General features: G+C 47.6%; 4 protein-coding genes across 4 annotated transcripts; 3 read left to right on the top strand and 1 right to left on the bottom strand.

The window, feature by feature from the left end:
* Positions 1–1,655: 1,655 nt before the first annotated feature.
* Positions 1,656–1,832, top strand: DEU56DRAFT_707408 (uncharacterized protein; the record flags this gene model as incomplete). The annotated part of the gene is made up of 1 exon (XM_041347441.1): positions 1,656–1,832. A coding segment is annotated over one exon (177 nt), but the record flags the coding sequence as incomplete, so codon positions are not given.
* Positions 1,833–4,331: 2,499 nt separating this feature from the next.
* DEU56DRAFT_688678 (uncharacterized protein) lies at positions 4,332–5,010 on the top strand (the record flags this gene model as incomplete). The annotated part of the gene is made up of 2 exons (XM_041347069.1): positions 4,332–4,740; positions 4,787–5,010. Coding segments are annotated over 2 exons (633 nt in total), but the record flags the coding sequence as incomplete, so codon positions are not given.
* Positions 5,011–5,261: 251 nt separating this feature from the next.
* Positions 5,262–6,211, bottom strand: DEU56DRAFT_761728 (uncharacterized protein; the record flags this gene model as incomplete). Its single annotated transcript, XM_041350580.1, has 4 exons — positions 5,262–5,321; positions 5,366–5,438; positions 5,498–5,667; positions 5,897–6,211. 4 exons carry the CDS (start codon positions 6,209–6,211, stop codon positions 5,262–5,264), a joined length of 618 nt encoding a protein of 205 aa, XP_041201575.1.
* Positions 6,212–9,024: 2,813 nt separating this feature from the next.
* On the top strand, positions 9,025–11,301 carry DEU56DRAFT_985076 (WD40-repeat-containing domain protein; the record flags this gene model as incomplete). Its single annotated transcript, XM_041360034.1, has 5 exons — positions 9,025–10,089; positions 10,144–10,212; positions 10,267–10,530; positions 10,584–10,904; positions 10,956–11,301. The coding sequence occupies 5 exons, from the start codon at positions 9,025–9,027 to the stop codon at positions 11,196–11,198; spliced, it is 1,962 nt and encodes a 653-aa protein (XP_041201574.1). The 3' UTR covers positions 11,199–11,301.
* Positions 11,302–12,322: the final 1,021 nt, after the last annotated feature.

The raw sequence follows: 12,322 nt of genomic DNA, 5'->3' as shown, positions 1-12,322 counted from the left end.
GACGCAGATCGGTTTGCGGACAGTGCCAAGGCGTCCCATCCATCGCATGCTGACAGCCAAAGACATAAGCTAGCAAAATATTTCCACTGTCCTTCGTTTGGTTCAATATCAGCCGGCAACATTTGTTGACAGGCATGGAAGGATCCTTGCTTGGTATTTGCCAGAAATCATGGTGCCTGATAGAATGGTATGAATTTGATTTGATTACAGTTTAAGTCCTTTTAATAAGTTATAATTAGGATCGTGTCAACCAGTCCATCAAATTGCTGAGACCTGCCTTAGATCAGTCTTTGCCCAAGCCCACTCAGAAGGCAAAGCAGCCTTGGCGTTCTCAAGGATTTGTCATGCCTTCAAGCGGGGGAGAATTTGGAGTAGGAAGGGTGACTTTATGCCCGGGAGGATTCATGCAACGCCATGAGGTAACTCTGTATTCGTATACTTGCCGTGATACAGAACTAACTTAAATGGGCTAGCGGCTTCAGGATGACTTGTACCAATCAAGCTCCCTTTCTTCACCTGCAGTCCGAGATTGGTTGTCCGAAATAACCGTAACTGAACATTTGTGGTCCGCTATCACCAGTCTTATTGCGCCAGATCAATATCAGGCCGGTGTGGAATCTGTTGCTAATATGAAGGATACGGTTCGTACCTCAGATCCTGTTGTTTGGCCCTTGGAGTTTTCTGGATTGGAAGTTATTGTCAACCGAGAGACCCCAAATCACCGAGACCCTGGAGCATCGCCTTCATTCTATGACCTTTTGGTGAGCCTTGGCAAAGGTCATCATGCCGTACTAGCTCTGCCAGATCTGGGTGCCGAGCTAGCATATCCGCCTGGCACTATGGTTTACATTTTAGGGAAGGTGCTGGAGCACGGGGTGCCACGGTGGGGTGATGGGGAGAGAATTGTGATTGCACACTTTGTCAAGGATAAAGTGCACGATAGGCTTGGTGTACCGAGACCAAAGTTTCCAAACCAGCGGGATTTTCTGAATAGAGTGGGGGCAGGTAAGAAGGGGGGTTTAAAAGCCATTCGGAGATCAAATAAGAGCAGGGGACGAGGAGTAGTTTCCCGAAAATAGATATCCCGATTAGACAAAGCTTGTGATTTTAAATCGGTTGACTTCTCATACACTGGAATATTTCCTCGGTCTAAGCACTATGTCCTCAAAAAAAAGGCAGCGTCTCAAGGCTATTTCTTATTCTTTCCAACATAGAGGAAAGTTATCACAAAAAAAGGATCCGGATGTTGATTATGTTGCTCACGAACCTACAAGAGACAAGAGGGGAAATCCCTCTTGGGTTGAGTCTTGTGCTGATCGGCTGTATCAAACTTCGCCAGAGCCTACTACCAGCCCAAGAAAACGAGTTAAAGAAGTACACACAGAATCACCAGACATCCAAGAAGAGGATTTAAATCAGGAAATGTTTGGTGACTTTGTTATTGACGAAGAGGCTGCTGAGCAAGGGAGAAAAACAAAGGTATGTCTAACAGGCCTTGGCTTACTAGTAATTGTTTCTCATCAATGGCATAGACACAAAATGACTTCATATCAGAGTATCTCGCTCACCGAGATGTGTATCTAGATGTCATCTTGGACTCAGAGAAATTTGCCACCGCAGGCATCTGCGAGACTTGCCAATGTGAAGATAATTCCTTCCGTTGCACAACTTGCACTGGCGACCACAGCTGGTGTCGCCCTTGTCTCCTCAAATCACATCAGTCATTGCCTTTCCACAAAATCCAATTTTGGAATGGCAAGTGCTTTGAAGACGTCACTCTTTCTGCCCAAGGATTTATATGGTACATGGGCCATGGTGGAAAGTCTTGCCCTTGCTATGGAGTTGGACAATGTCACCTTGATCAAGATTCTTCTGTGATTATTGTACATTCTTCTGGGGTGTTCACACACAATGTGTCGTGGTGTCGGTGTCCAGGATCACACCATGAACATCACCTGCAGCTGCTCCAAGCAGGACTATTTCCCGCCAGTATCACGCGCCCTAGGACTGCGTTCACCTTCGAAGTACTGGATCATTATCTCATTGATGCCTTGGAATGCAAGACTTCGGCAATGAGCTTCTTTGAGAAAATCCGACGGCTGACAAATAATGCTTTTCCAGATGCTGTCCCGGTGAGTAGAACCGACAATACCATAATTCTAGCTCATACTGAATGCAAAATCCCATCTGTAGGATCGATATCGTGAACTCATGAGAGTGTCTCGACTCTGGCGCGACTTGAAGAACCGTAAATGGTTTGGATTTGGCCATGACATGGAAGCACCCCCTAGTGCAGGAGATTTTGCTCTATTTTGCCCTTCTTGTCCGCAGCCAGGAATCAACATGCCTCTTATTTGGGAGCAGAAGTACGAAAGGCAAGTCAATTCCAGCAATCCTTGTCTGCCAGACTCCGGCCAGTACCCACAGTGCATAGCACAGCAGTGGTCCTGGCCGGTAATATGTGTCAGCTGAGTCCTGGCCGGTACCTCTTGTACGTAGCCCAGAGTCAGTCACGGCCGACCATTTGTCTCTACTGGCTTTGGTCTGCCAGACTCCTGGCCAGTACCCACAGTGCTAGCACAGCAGTGGGTCCGGCCGGTACCTTCTGTACGCAGCTCAGAGTCAGTCAAGGCCGACCATTTGTCTCTATTGGCCAGAAGTTGTTGTTCCAGATAACTCGCGGATGCTGACTTTTTGATTGCAGGTGGCTTGTTATGAGAAGATTTGTGGTAGATGGAAACTTTACCGCTCAGCACATGAACATGCGACAGCCCTCAGCTTGACGTCTTCCTCTCAGATGGGTTGTAGGTTATATGGTAACAGCAGGAGATTACCAAGCTCACTTGGCTTTCAGCTATGGAGAGTAAAGAGGTGAATCAAGTTGCTTTGCATTGTTAGTGGTGGCTGAACCTGTAGAAAGAGATCCTCGTGTAGCAACCATCGGGCAGTCAATGCAGCAAACACAAACAGAAGCAACCTCCGAGCTACAGGGGTCGGAGCCACTGCTTGTGCTCGGCATGGATGTTTTGTTCCCCACTGCATAGTGGACTTTCAGAAGGGTGAACGGCAAGTTTTCTTTCATTTACTCAATCTAGGTTAAGACGAGCCTTGGGCTTGACATGCTGACAAAATCACTTCAAGCCATATGAATATAGATTATTCCATTTGCAATGCCATTAAGCATGCTGCTGGCAACATTGACAACTCCCTGATCATCTATGATGTGGGGTGCCAGTGGAGCCTTAACTTCACTCAACGTGTTGACAACTGCCCTGGATTGGAGCTCCCAGACAACACTGAGATTGTGGCTGCAGTGGGGAAATTTCACTTGAGCGCTCATAAACTTGCCTGTTTTGCTAGATACAGCTTAAACTTCATTCAAGGAGCTGGGCAAGTTGACGGGGGAAATTCTGGAGACACTTTGGGCTCCCTTTAACAAGATATCTCCCACAGCACGTTCTATGAGCCAAGCACACCGTCAAGAAATTCTTGATGATCATATGCGTAACTCAAATTGGAAAAAACTTGTCAGAATAGGTAAGTGCCTATATTTGGAATGAATGACATCACAGTTTCACACTGATGCAGTTAAGACGCTCTTGAGAAAGTACAAACGGGCCAACAAGGGCATTGAAGACACTAGGGTGCCATTTGAAGAGCTTACAGGATCTTTGGATGTCATCAAAGTGAGGGCATGGGAAAAAGATGAGGAGAAGGCAAAAGAAGAACGTGGAGAACATCTCGACATCTACCAGCTAAAGATAGCTAAAGGTGAGCACTTCGAAGCTTCTATTCAGTTCCCTGTGACGTACATTCTGATTGGGTGATTGGAAGCACCAACAATGGCAGAAATACGGCTAAAATTAACTGAATCAGAATATGCTGATACAGGGAGGTTGGGATCAATTTCTTGGCTCATTGACGGCATCAATATAGAGGATTCACAGTATGTTGTTTCATCATATATATTGATGGTGGTGATGTATTTCTAATTACTATCTAGGGATGCACTCAGGGTAGCTATTCGGCAGCTTCCCAAAGATGCATCTGCAGTTCAAAAGGCTGCAGTTCAAGTGAAACGACAAAAACTGGCTGCACGTATTTCGAAATTTCATGAAATTGCTGATGCTATGACAGAGGGCATTGAAGTCCATGGGGGTACTGAGCACATGGATGACATCAGATTTTGCACTACAGATGTGGTGGAGGAAGTACGCGAGGCTGCAGATATTGAAGATGTGTTGGAAGAGATTGATGAGGAAGTTCCTGCAGAAGCCATGGGCATTTGGATGCCATCTTCAGTGCTCCGAAATGAGGCTTTAGCCCTGGGCTTGCACACTCTGCAAGCTGAAGAACTGGAGTTACGAAAGGGTCAAGCAAATGATTGCTTGGAAAAGTTACGGCAGGCTCTCGGTCATAAAGCGATAATTTACCGTCAACATTTCCGAAGTGCAGATTCCACATGGACAGGAACCAGGTCAAAGCAGGAGGCTCTTCGATGCCGTATCAAAATAGAGAAGTGTGTCCGAAGGTATCAAAGGGCAAGGGGTTCAATGCAGAGACTAGGGGCTGATGAAGATACTCTGAGGACGATTTATCAAGACATTCAGCCACACCAGCTCAGTGTGGACAAGGAAGTGACGGAAGAGAACAGATATGGACAGGGATCAGACAGACTGGCTTGGTTTTGGCTAGTCAATAATGGTCATGATTCGCAGGAAGATGTTTGGATGGATGAATGTAAGTCATATCTAATATGCCTATTTTCTGCAGTGACAGGTATTAGTCTACAGGGTAAATTGGTTGAAAGCTAAGGCTAGATGGCAAAGGTGGGAGGAGGAGTTGAGATTGGTCCAACACGAAATGGGTTGGACAGTGAGTTGGTTTAAATACAGGATGGAAGAATGGGACCAAAGATACCGACAAGCTACAAAGCCTGGTCATCAAGCTTATGCACATCGACAGGTGCTCTTGTGGGGAAGATTTGCATTGGATGCTGAAAATTCATTCAAAGACAAGATGATTGTAGTCACTTAACAGTCTTGGCTATTATAATATCAAAGACTTATCTAGCCAATATATGATAGTTATGGTGGTCAGGAACACTGCATATACCTCATACTCTAGAGCTGGCCCATTTATACTTGCAGATAGTACAATTTGAATGACTAACTCTCAAGTGATAGTACTAAAATCAACATCTTTCTTGATAATACTTTGTCTAAGGTATTAGCCTGGAGATGGCTCGGCTGGCTCTGGTATCAATGTCTGAAGTATCGGCCTGCCTGCTTGTACACCACATGATCCTGATCCGGCCGACTCTGTTATCAATGTCTGAAGTGTCGGCCTGCCTGCCTGTACGCACCTTGGTCCTGATCCGGCCGACTCTGTTATCAATGCCTGATGTGTCGGCCTGCCTTCTTGTACACACCATGGTCCTGATCCGGCCGACTCTGTTATCAATGCCTGATGTGTCGGCCTGCCTTCTTGTACACACCATGGTCCTGATCCGGCCGGCTCTGTTATCAATGCCTGAAGTGTCGGCCTGCCTTTCTGTACATGGCCTGGACATGCACCGGCCGGCTCTCTCATCAATACCATGAGGAAACCCACACTTTCCTTATCATTCTTGAGTTGTTTTAGATACTTGGGTTCTTGACCATGATGCTCAACATCACATAAGACATGAACACTTATATATATTTGTATACTTACATTATCTACTGACACTGATCAACTTGCATAAGTCAAATATCCTGCTGGACTTGAGTATCTTAGAAGTGCAAGTCATGGAAAGACTTGGCCAAGTATTATACAGTTATTCAACAATGTGTAGGTTTTTGCTGATGCCCTAAGTTGTTGGCTGGTACTGATGTATGTGTGTAGGGAGCCTCACTTGGGTGGTCGGCCAGTACCATCCCCACACCTCTGGCCAGCACCAATGTGCATGTATAAGCAGAGGTCGGCCAGTACCATCCCCACAGCTCTGGCCAGCACCAATGTGCATGTACAAGCAGAGGTCGGCCAGTACCATCCCCACAGCTCTGGCCAGCACCAATGTGCATGGACAAGCAGAGGTCGGCCAGTACCATCCCCACAGCTCTGGCCAGCACCAATGTGCATGTACAAGCAGAGGTCGGCCAGTACCACCCCCACACCTCTGGCCTGCACCAATGTACATGTACAAGCAGTGGTCAGCCAGTACCCACATGTATAGACAGCCTCACCTAGTGGTTGGCCAGTACCACTCTCACACCTCTGGCCAGCACCAATGTACATGTATAGGCAGTGGTCAGCCAGTACCCACATATATAGACAGCCTCACCTGAGTGGTTGGCCAGTACCACTCTCACACACTTGGCCGGCACCAATGTGCATGTACAGGCCGGTGCTGGTTGGTACACATTCTACAGCCATTTGGCACATCCGGGGCACCACTTGTACATAGGGTTATGACTGAAGTATGTGGTTACTGGGCGTCCATCATCGCATGTATCCCCATCGCACGTCGTAGCCGTCAATGCAGCTCAATCTTTACAAGCCATTGGAGGTCCATCATCACACGCGTCCCCATCGCACTTTGTGACCAACTACCACACCAATCGTGACTCAGATTCACATACGACCATTGAAGGTTCCTTCAACAGGTTTCTGGTATGGATGTGTTATCCCTGTGGACGCTACAACAATGATTATTAGTGTTGTGCGGGTTTTCTTGCTGTGCGTAGTACTATAGCTAAGTTGTATCCTTCTTTCGTTTTGAAAATTTGTTTTTCGCGTTGGCTATCAAACTTATTCCGCCACATCAGTGATCATATTATTTTCTCTCGCATGTAGGTGATTTCGTAACCACATTCTGTCCCATGGGTATTGGTTTGGCTATCCTCGTCATTACATGTACACGTGTTCTACTACGGAAACACTCAACGGGCGGCTTTGCTCAATACATCAACTTTCATAAGCACAAAGCGGTTGTTTGGATCTAAGGGATTTGCCAAACAAAGCCCCCTTCCATCACAACCGCGGCTGTTTTCGATACTATCATATGACCTTTTAGGACTTTCATCCTACTCCAGGTTCGCGTTCCGGGGGAGGATTCCGCTGTAGACCGCTACAGAGAAGCTCTATTAGTACGCCTGCGACCACCATCCATCCAGAATGTGCTGATTTGTGAAATAAACCAACGTCACTGGCACACTAAGGAACGGGGATACCCACAAAATCTCGACCTTTGCATCAAGCGCTACTCTGAAGAGCTCCAATTTGACCCAGATGGATATCGTCTGCCTTCGTTGCTTCACAATTTTGCTTCGTCTCTTATGACGCGTTTCATTCACTATTATCACCCCGAGGACCTGGAACGGGTATTAGATCTAGGTGCTTCTGCATTGGAACTACGTGAAAGAGGCAATGAGTGCAAAATGTCCTCTCTCATGGTGCTAGCTGCAATGCCAAGGGTCTCCAATATAAGCTCGAAGGTAATGCTCTAAGCTGCATTTTAGTATCTTGACGATTCATATAGTATGTGCGCGCTTGGCTACCCGTCCTTTGCCGACATCTGGGAAGGATGCTCTCGTATTCATCTTCATGCCTACTCCAAGGTACTGCAATCTACAGACCACTTGGAAGAAGCATTTCGGTGCCTTCAACTCACATATCTGGGGGCTCGCTTCCAAAATCCTGCCTCGCATTACGATGGACTAAAGGAGCGGAGGCACACAAGCACTCATCAGCATTAGTACTGTATACCCACCAGATTACCTCGAGTATATTCAATCATCATTTCACAACGAAGCCATTTATGGAATCGCGACATCGCATAGTCCGTGAAAACACTTTTCTTTGGCCCCAGACGCCGCATCGTGCGCTCTCAGATGTGGGCTGGTCACAACTCGCTATGGACATGCTGGAGCACGGACAAGGGCTTTTATGGACGTACCTTGCGCGTTTTCGGACGCTGCTGGATGACTCGCAGAGAACCGGTGAACGCGACTGTCAACTAACCGCTGAATTTTCGAGACTGAGCCCTCTTCCTCGAAGACGCAGCATGTGGTTCTGTGACCAAAGAGGAATTTCAGCACCACCTCGTCTCCTCCGGGAACGAGACGGTATGGTAGATCAGGTTCGGTGACTTTGACTCGCACCGAGCTTTTCTAAGCTCAAGGAAGCTGAAACGAATGGACTAGTTATCATGATCAATGCGAGCCGCTACCCCTGCGATGCAATAATCGTCCATCATGACCATGACCCAATCCATCTCTCCCTGACCAATACAAACACGTCCCGTATCCTTCAATTGTCTTCCAGTCCAGGGACTTTGCTACGATTCTTGGCGGAGCGTGCTCCAGGTAAAAGCGTCTTACCGATTTACTATGTGAAATATGGGACGATGTCATCCTTCCTGTAGTCAAAAGACTAGAATCCTCTCCTCGACTTCCCAAAGGTTCGAGGATACGGTGGTGTCCCACCAGTCGTTTCAATAGCATCCCACTCCATGTGGCAGCGCCGTTCCTGAAAGGCGAGAAAGGTCTGCGTCTCGTACCCGCACCTATGCACAACTATATCGCCTCGCGTATACTATGATAAATTTTCCCGACGCTGGCGAGGACTGCAAGGTGTTATATCGGGAGCAGGGCTTTAAACGAGCAAGAGAGGGTCAGAGTTCGGAGTACATATGAATAGCAACGTGGGCTCTGAAGGAAACAATACATAAATGCGAGAAGCTAGTGTTACTTTGATTGGAATTGGGTTAAGTGTATAGCCGGGAATACCAGGATGACTGGAATTGGGTAAAAGGGATCGTGATGTGCGAAAATCCAAATGCTGTATTGCGGCAGGAACCTGTGAATGGACAATTAATGCCGCCTCGTGGGATCCATGCCTTCTGCCTGCAAGATATAAAACTCAGCCAACTTGCCCCTAAACACAGACCAATCAGTGAGTGCTAATGAGCTTGTTCGCTCCCATAACTGATCAGCAACCACAGTAGAGTCAGATTGATCCACCAGATTGCGGTAGCGGGCTATGTTTTCTGAAGAATCTTCTGCATTGTTTGCCCTCGGGGAAGCTTCAATCCCAGGGCAATCCAACGGATCAACTCCAAAGCACAAATTCGGAACACACGAGAGTGTTATTAAGGAGTTTGTCTTCTTGCACGACAACGTTCACATTGTGAGCAGTTCCCAGGACGGCACAATGCAGAAATGGAACTGCGATACAGGGCTTATGGTTGGAGAACCATGGAAAGAGAAGAGCGGAAGCACATATGCACTGGCGCTTTCACCGGACGGCAAGATGATTGCATCCGGGAGGGATGACGGAAGGGTTCAGCGGTGGAATACCAACGGGGAGATGATAAAAGGCATTTGGACAGGTCATAGCGGCCGGGTGATGTCGCTCTCATGGTCTCCCAGTGGAAACCATCTTGCAAGCGGATCTTATGATGGAACAATTCTGATTCGAAAAGCAGAAAACGGAAAAGTGGAGGTGGGCCCCATCAAGACGGAGCAGAACCATGTGTGCGCTCTTGCATATTCACCCTCTGGAGACCGAATTGCATCTGGCGGGTACAATACAATTTGCATCTGGAACACGAAGACCGGCAAGCTCGTTGTCGGCCCCTTGGAAAGCATGAGGGCCGATGTGACATCGTTGGTGTGGTCGTCAGACAGCACAAAACTGTACTCCGCATCCGATGAATTCGCACGTGTTTTCGATAGCAAATCAGGTAAACTGCTCCATGCTTTCAAGCACAACCATTTGTTGGACTCCCTTGCACTTTCACCCAAACATGATGTTCTGGCGTGCGTGACCGACGGTATTGTCAAATTATGGGATACGGAATCCTATCAGCCACTTGGCCAGCCATTTGGCTGGCCGTTCGGACTGTCTCTCGCATGGCCTATCGATGTGTCATTCTCTCCAGACGGGAGATACATAGCATATGGCGGAGCCGACAACAGACTCACTCTCTGGTCTGTCAAAGACATAGCTCCTCAGCTTGCAGCACCCATACTCCCTCAACAAAGCGACACACGAAGCATACAACAGGAAACTCGGCCCAACTCCCCATTATCATCATGCCTTGAAGTCAGTACTTTCTCGTTTGACTGCCTGTCTTCCTTGCTCACAGTGCTATTGCAGGCTGATGCTACTGGTGGCGATGGCATCATTGAGGAGGGACACTATGATCCATATCACAACTTCTTCCAGGTAACACTCATGTATCTCGTGCAACTACACAGTACTGACAACATTCAATTGTAGTCTTCGTGTCAATCTTTTCCATCGGCAGCGCCTGGCTCCCATCTCCCCCACCTATTTTCCACTCGTCGCTTGTTGAAGGTCTTCTCTCGACGTCACCCACCGGTAGACGAGTCCGTTCGCAAAGAACGCTTGAAGCGCAAGTTCTTCGCTTGTCGTGCTCGCTCGAACTCGTCCCTGAAGCTCGCAACCATCATAGCAAACCAACCAGTACCAGAAGGGAAAGTTGGAGAAGTTAAAGGCAATCAAGGTGCGAGTATCGATGATGTAAGTGCCATTTCAAATTTTGCACACTGACATCTCAATACCACGGCTTTCAGTGGGGTTCTGCAAATTATTCCCTCGGCGCCGGAAGGGATAAAGGCAACCAACAAGATGATCCTCCCGCCGACGCACAGAGCCCACTGCCTCATGCACTCACTCCCCCTGCCGACCTCGATAGCAAATATACTCGAAACCTTTGGAAATGGCTAATGCAGGCACGAGGAAACAATACCATATTCAGTTCCCTGTATTTCAGTACTTGGCCTTCAAATGCACCCCAACCTATACCCCGCCAGCCTTGGCACCGGAATTCCAACCCATTTCCCGTAAGATCTTCCAGACGTCCCGTTGATGTGGCAGCTTGCCGCGACGAAGATGTGAGTAGCTTATCATTGCTCCTCGTTCATATGATTTAAATCATCGTGTAGAGATATGGCATTGTCCCGGAATCTGACGCGGAAGCAGCTGCAGCCATGCTACGTACAAGCGGCAATGAGGTCGACAGTCCAATGCGACCAAGTCAGCCTGCAGTGGGGGCGCAAGTGTCTCACGGACGGCCCACACAAACACAAGCCTTGACGAGCGGGCCAGAGGGAGGCGTCTATGAAGGAGTAAGCTGCTGCGGATTTTTCTTTGGCTATCGTCGTCGTTCCAACTCGCTTCAGCCATGATGTCATTTGCTGAGACCCTCTTACTCTTTGTCACTCAATCAATTTCTTTTGTTTGCATAGTATATGGACCATTTCATACACAGCTCTGCACCGTCCGATGTACACGAGCGGTATTATACTCGCATAGCTGACCACATGACATCATCTCAATTCGAAAGAGCCGCGTCCCGAAACCCAATTGACTGACATGCATACCCTCTGAGAGTTGTCCACGGTTCACTGCGAGTCACTCATTTGCGATAGCGCTTTCTTCAACCACTGTTCGTACCCCTGGTCAATGCTGACCGAACGAAATCATACAGGAAATATTATCTTGGTATCGCAGCAGTAGCACCATCTCAATTTAAGAACACTGTGGTCAGTCTTCTTCCATAATCGGTCTCGTTTTTCAAACCTTACATCATACACGAACCTCGTATCATGCATTTCGCCTTGTCTTTAATGACCGTGACCTCGAGATTGACGCTTGGTTTCTGATAGTGCTTCATGGAAACTTCATTTGTCCAAGGCAGTCGATAAGCGTCAGTGTCGAATTCATACGAGAAGGACTGTAAGTAGCGTGTGAGTGATTCTCGTAAAGCGCTGTATGATCCACACATCACGATTATTAGCATCACTGCCGGCACGTGTGAAAACCCACCCATTTTGCTGGCTTGCCACCAAGCGAAAGAACACCAGAAAACGGTTGTTTGGATCGAAGGTCTTTACCAAACAAGGCTGCACAGCTGTAAACTATAACTTGAATCTGTTTTCTTGGCATAATAGACCAACGGTCACCGTCCTCGGTAGTCTCTCCTAGATGTGGCTAACTATAACTCTTAATCCTCATCTCATCTCACTGGCAGGTAATACATAGACGCAGGTTGATGATCCATGGACAACGGCAAGCCCAAACTTCTGTACGAACTGAGAGGCTAGCGCTGCTTAGTACCTTCTTGCATCAGCATTCTCGGGCCAAGCTCCTTATTACAGATACATAATTTTCACGGTTCGAATACTGCCATGACCTCTTATTATGTTCGCCTTGTCTATGACGACCGTGACCTGGACATTGCGGCCTACTTTCTACAAATCTCGCGAACTTTGTGGAATCTTCTAGGGGACACTGTACAACGTTGCATGTG

Source organism: Suillus clintonianus (genome assembly GCF_016758775.1).
Source record: "Suillus clintonianus strain FC179 chromosome Unknown DEU56scaffold_167, whole genome shotgun sequence".
Taxonomy (NCBI): Eukaryota; Fungi; Basidiomycota; class Agaricomycetes; order Boletales; family Suillaceae; genus Suillus; species Suillus clintonianus.
This window is presented reverse-complemented; position numbering and strand designations above follow the sequence as displayed.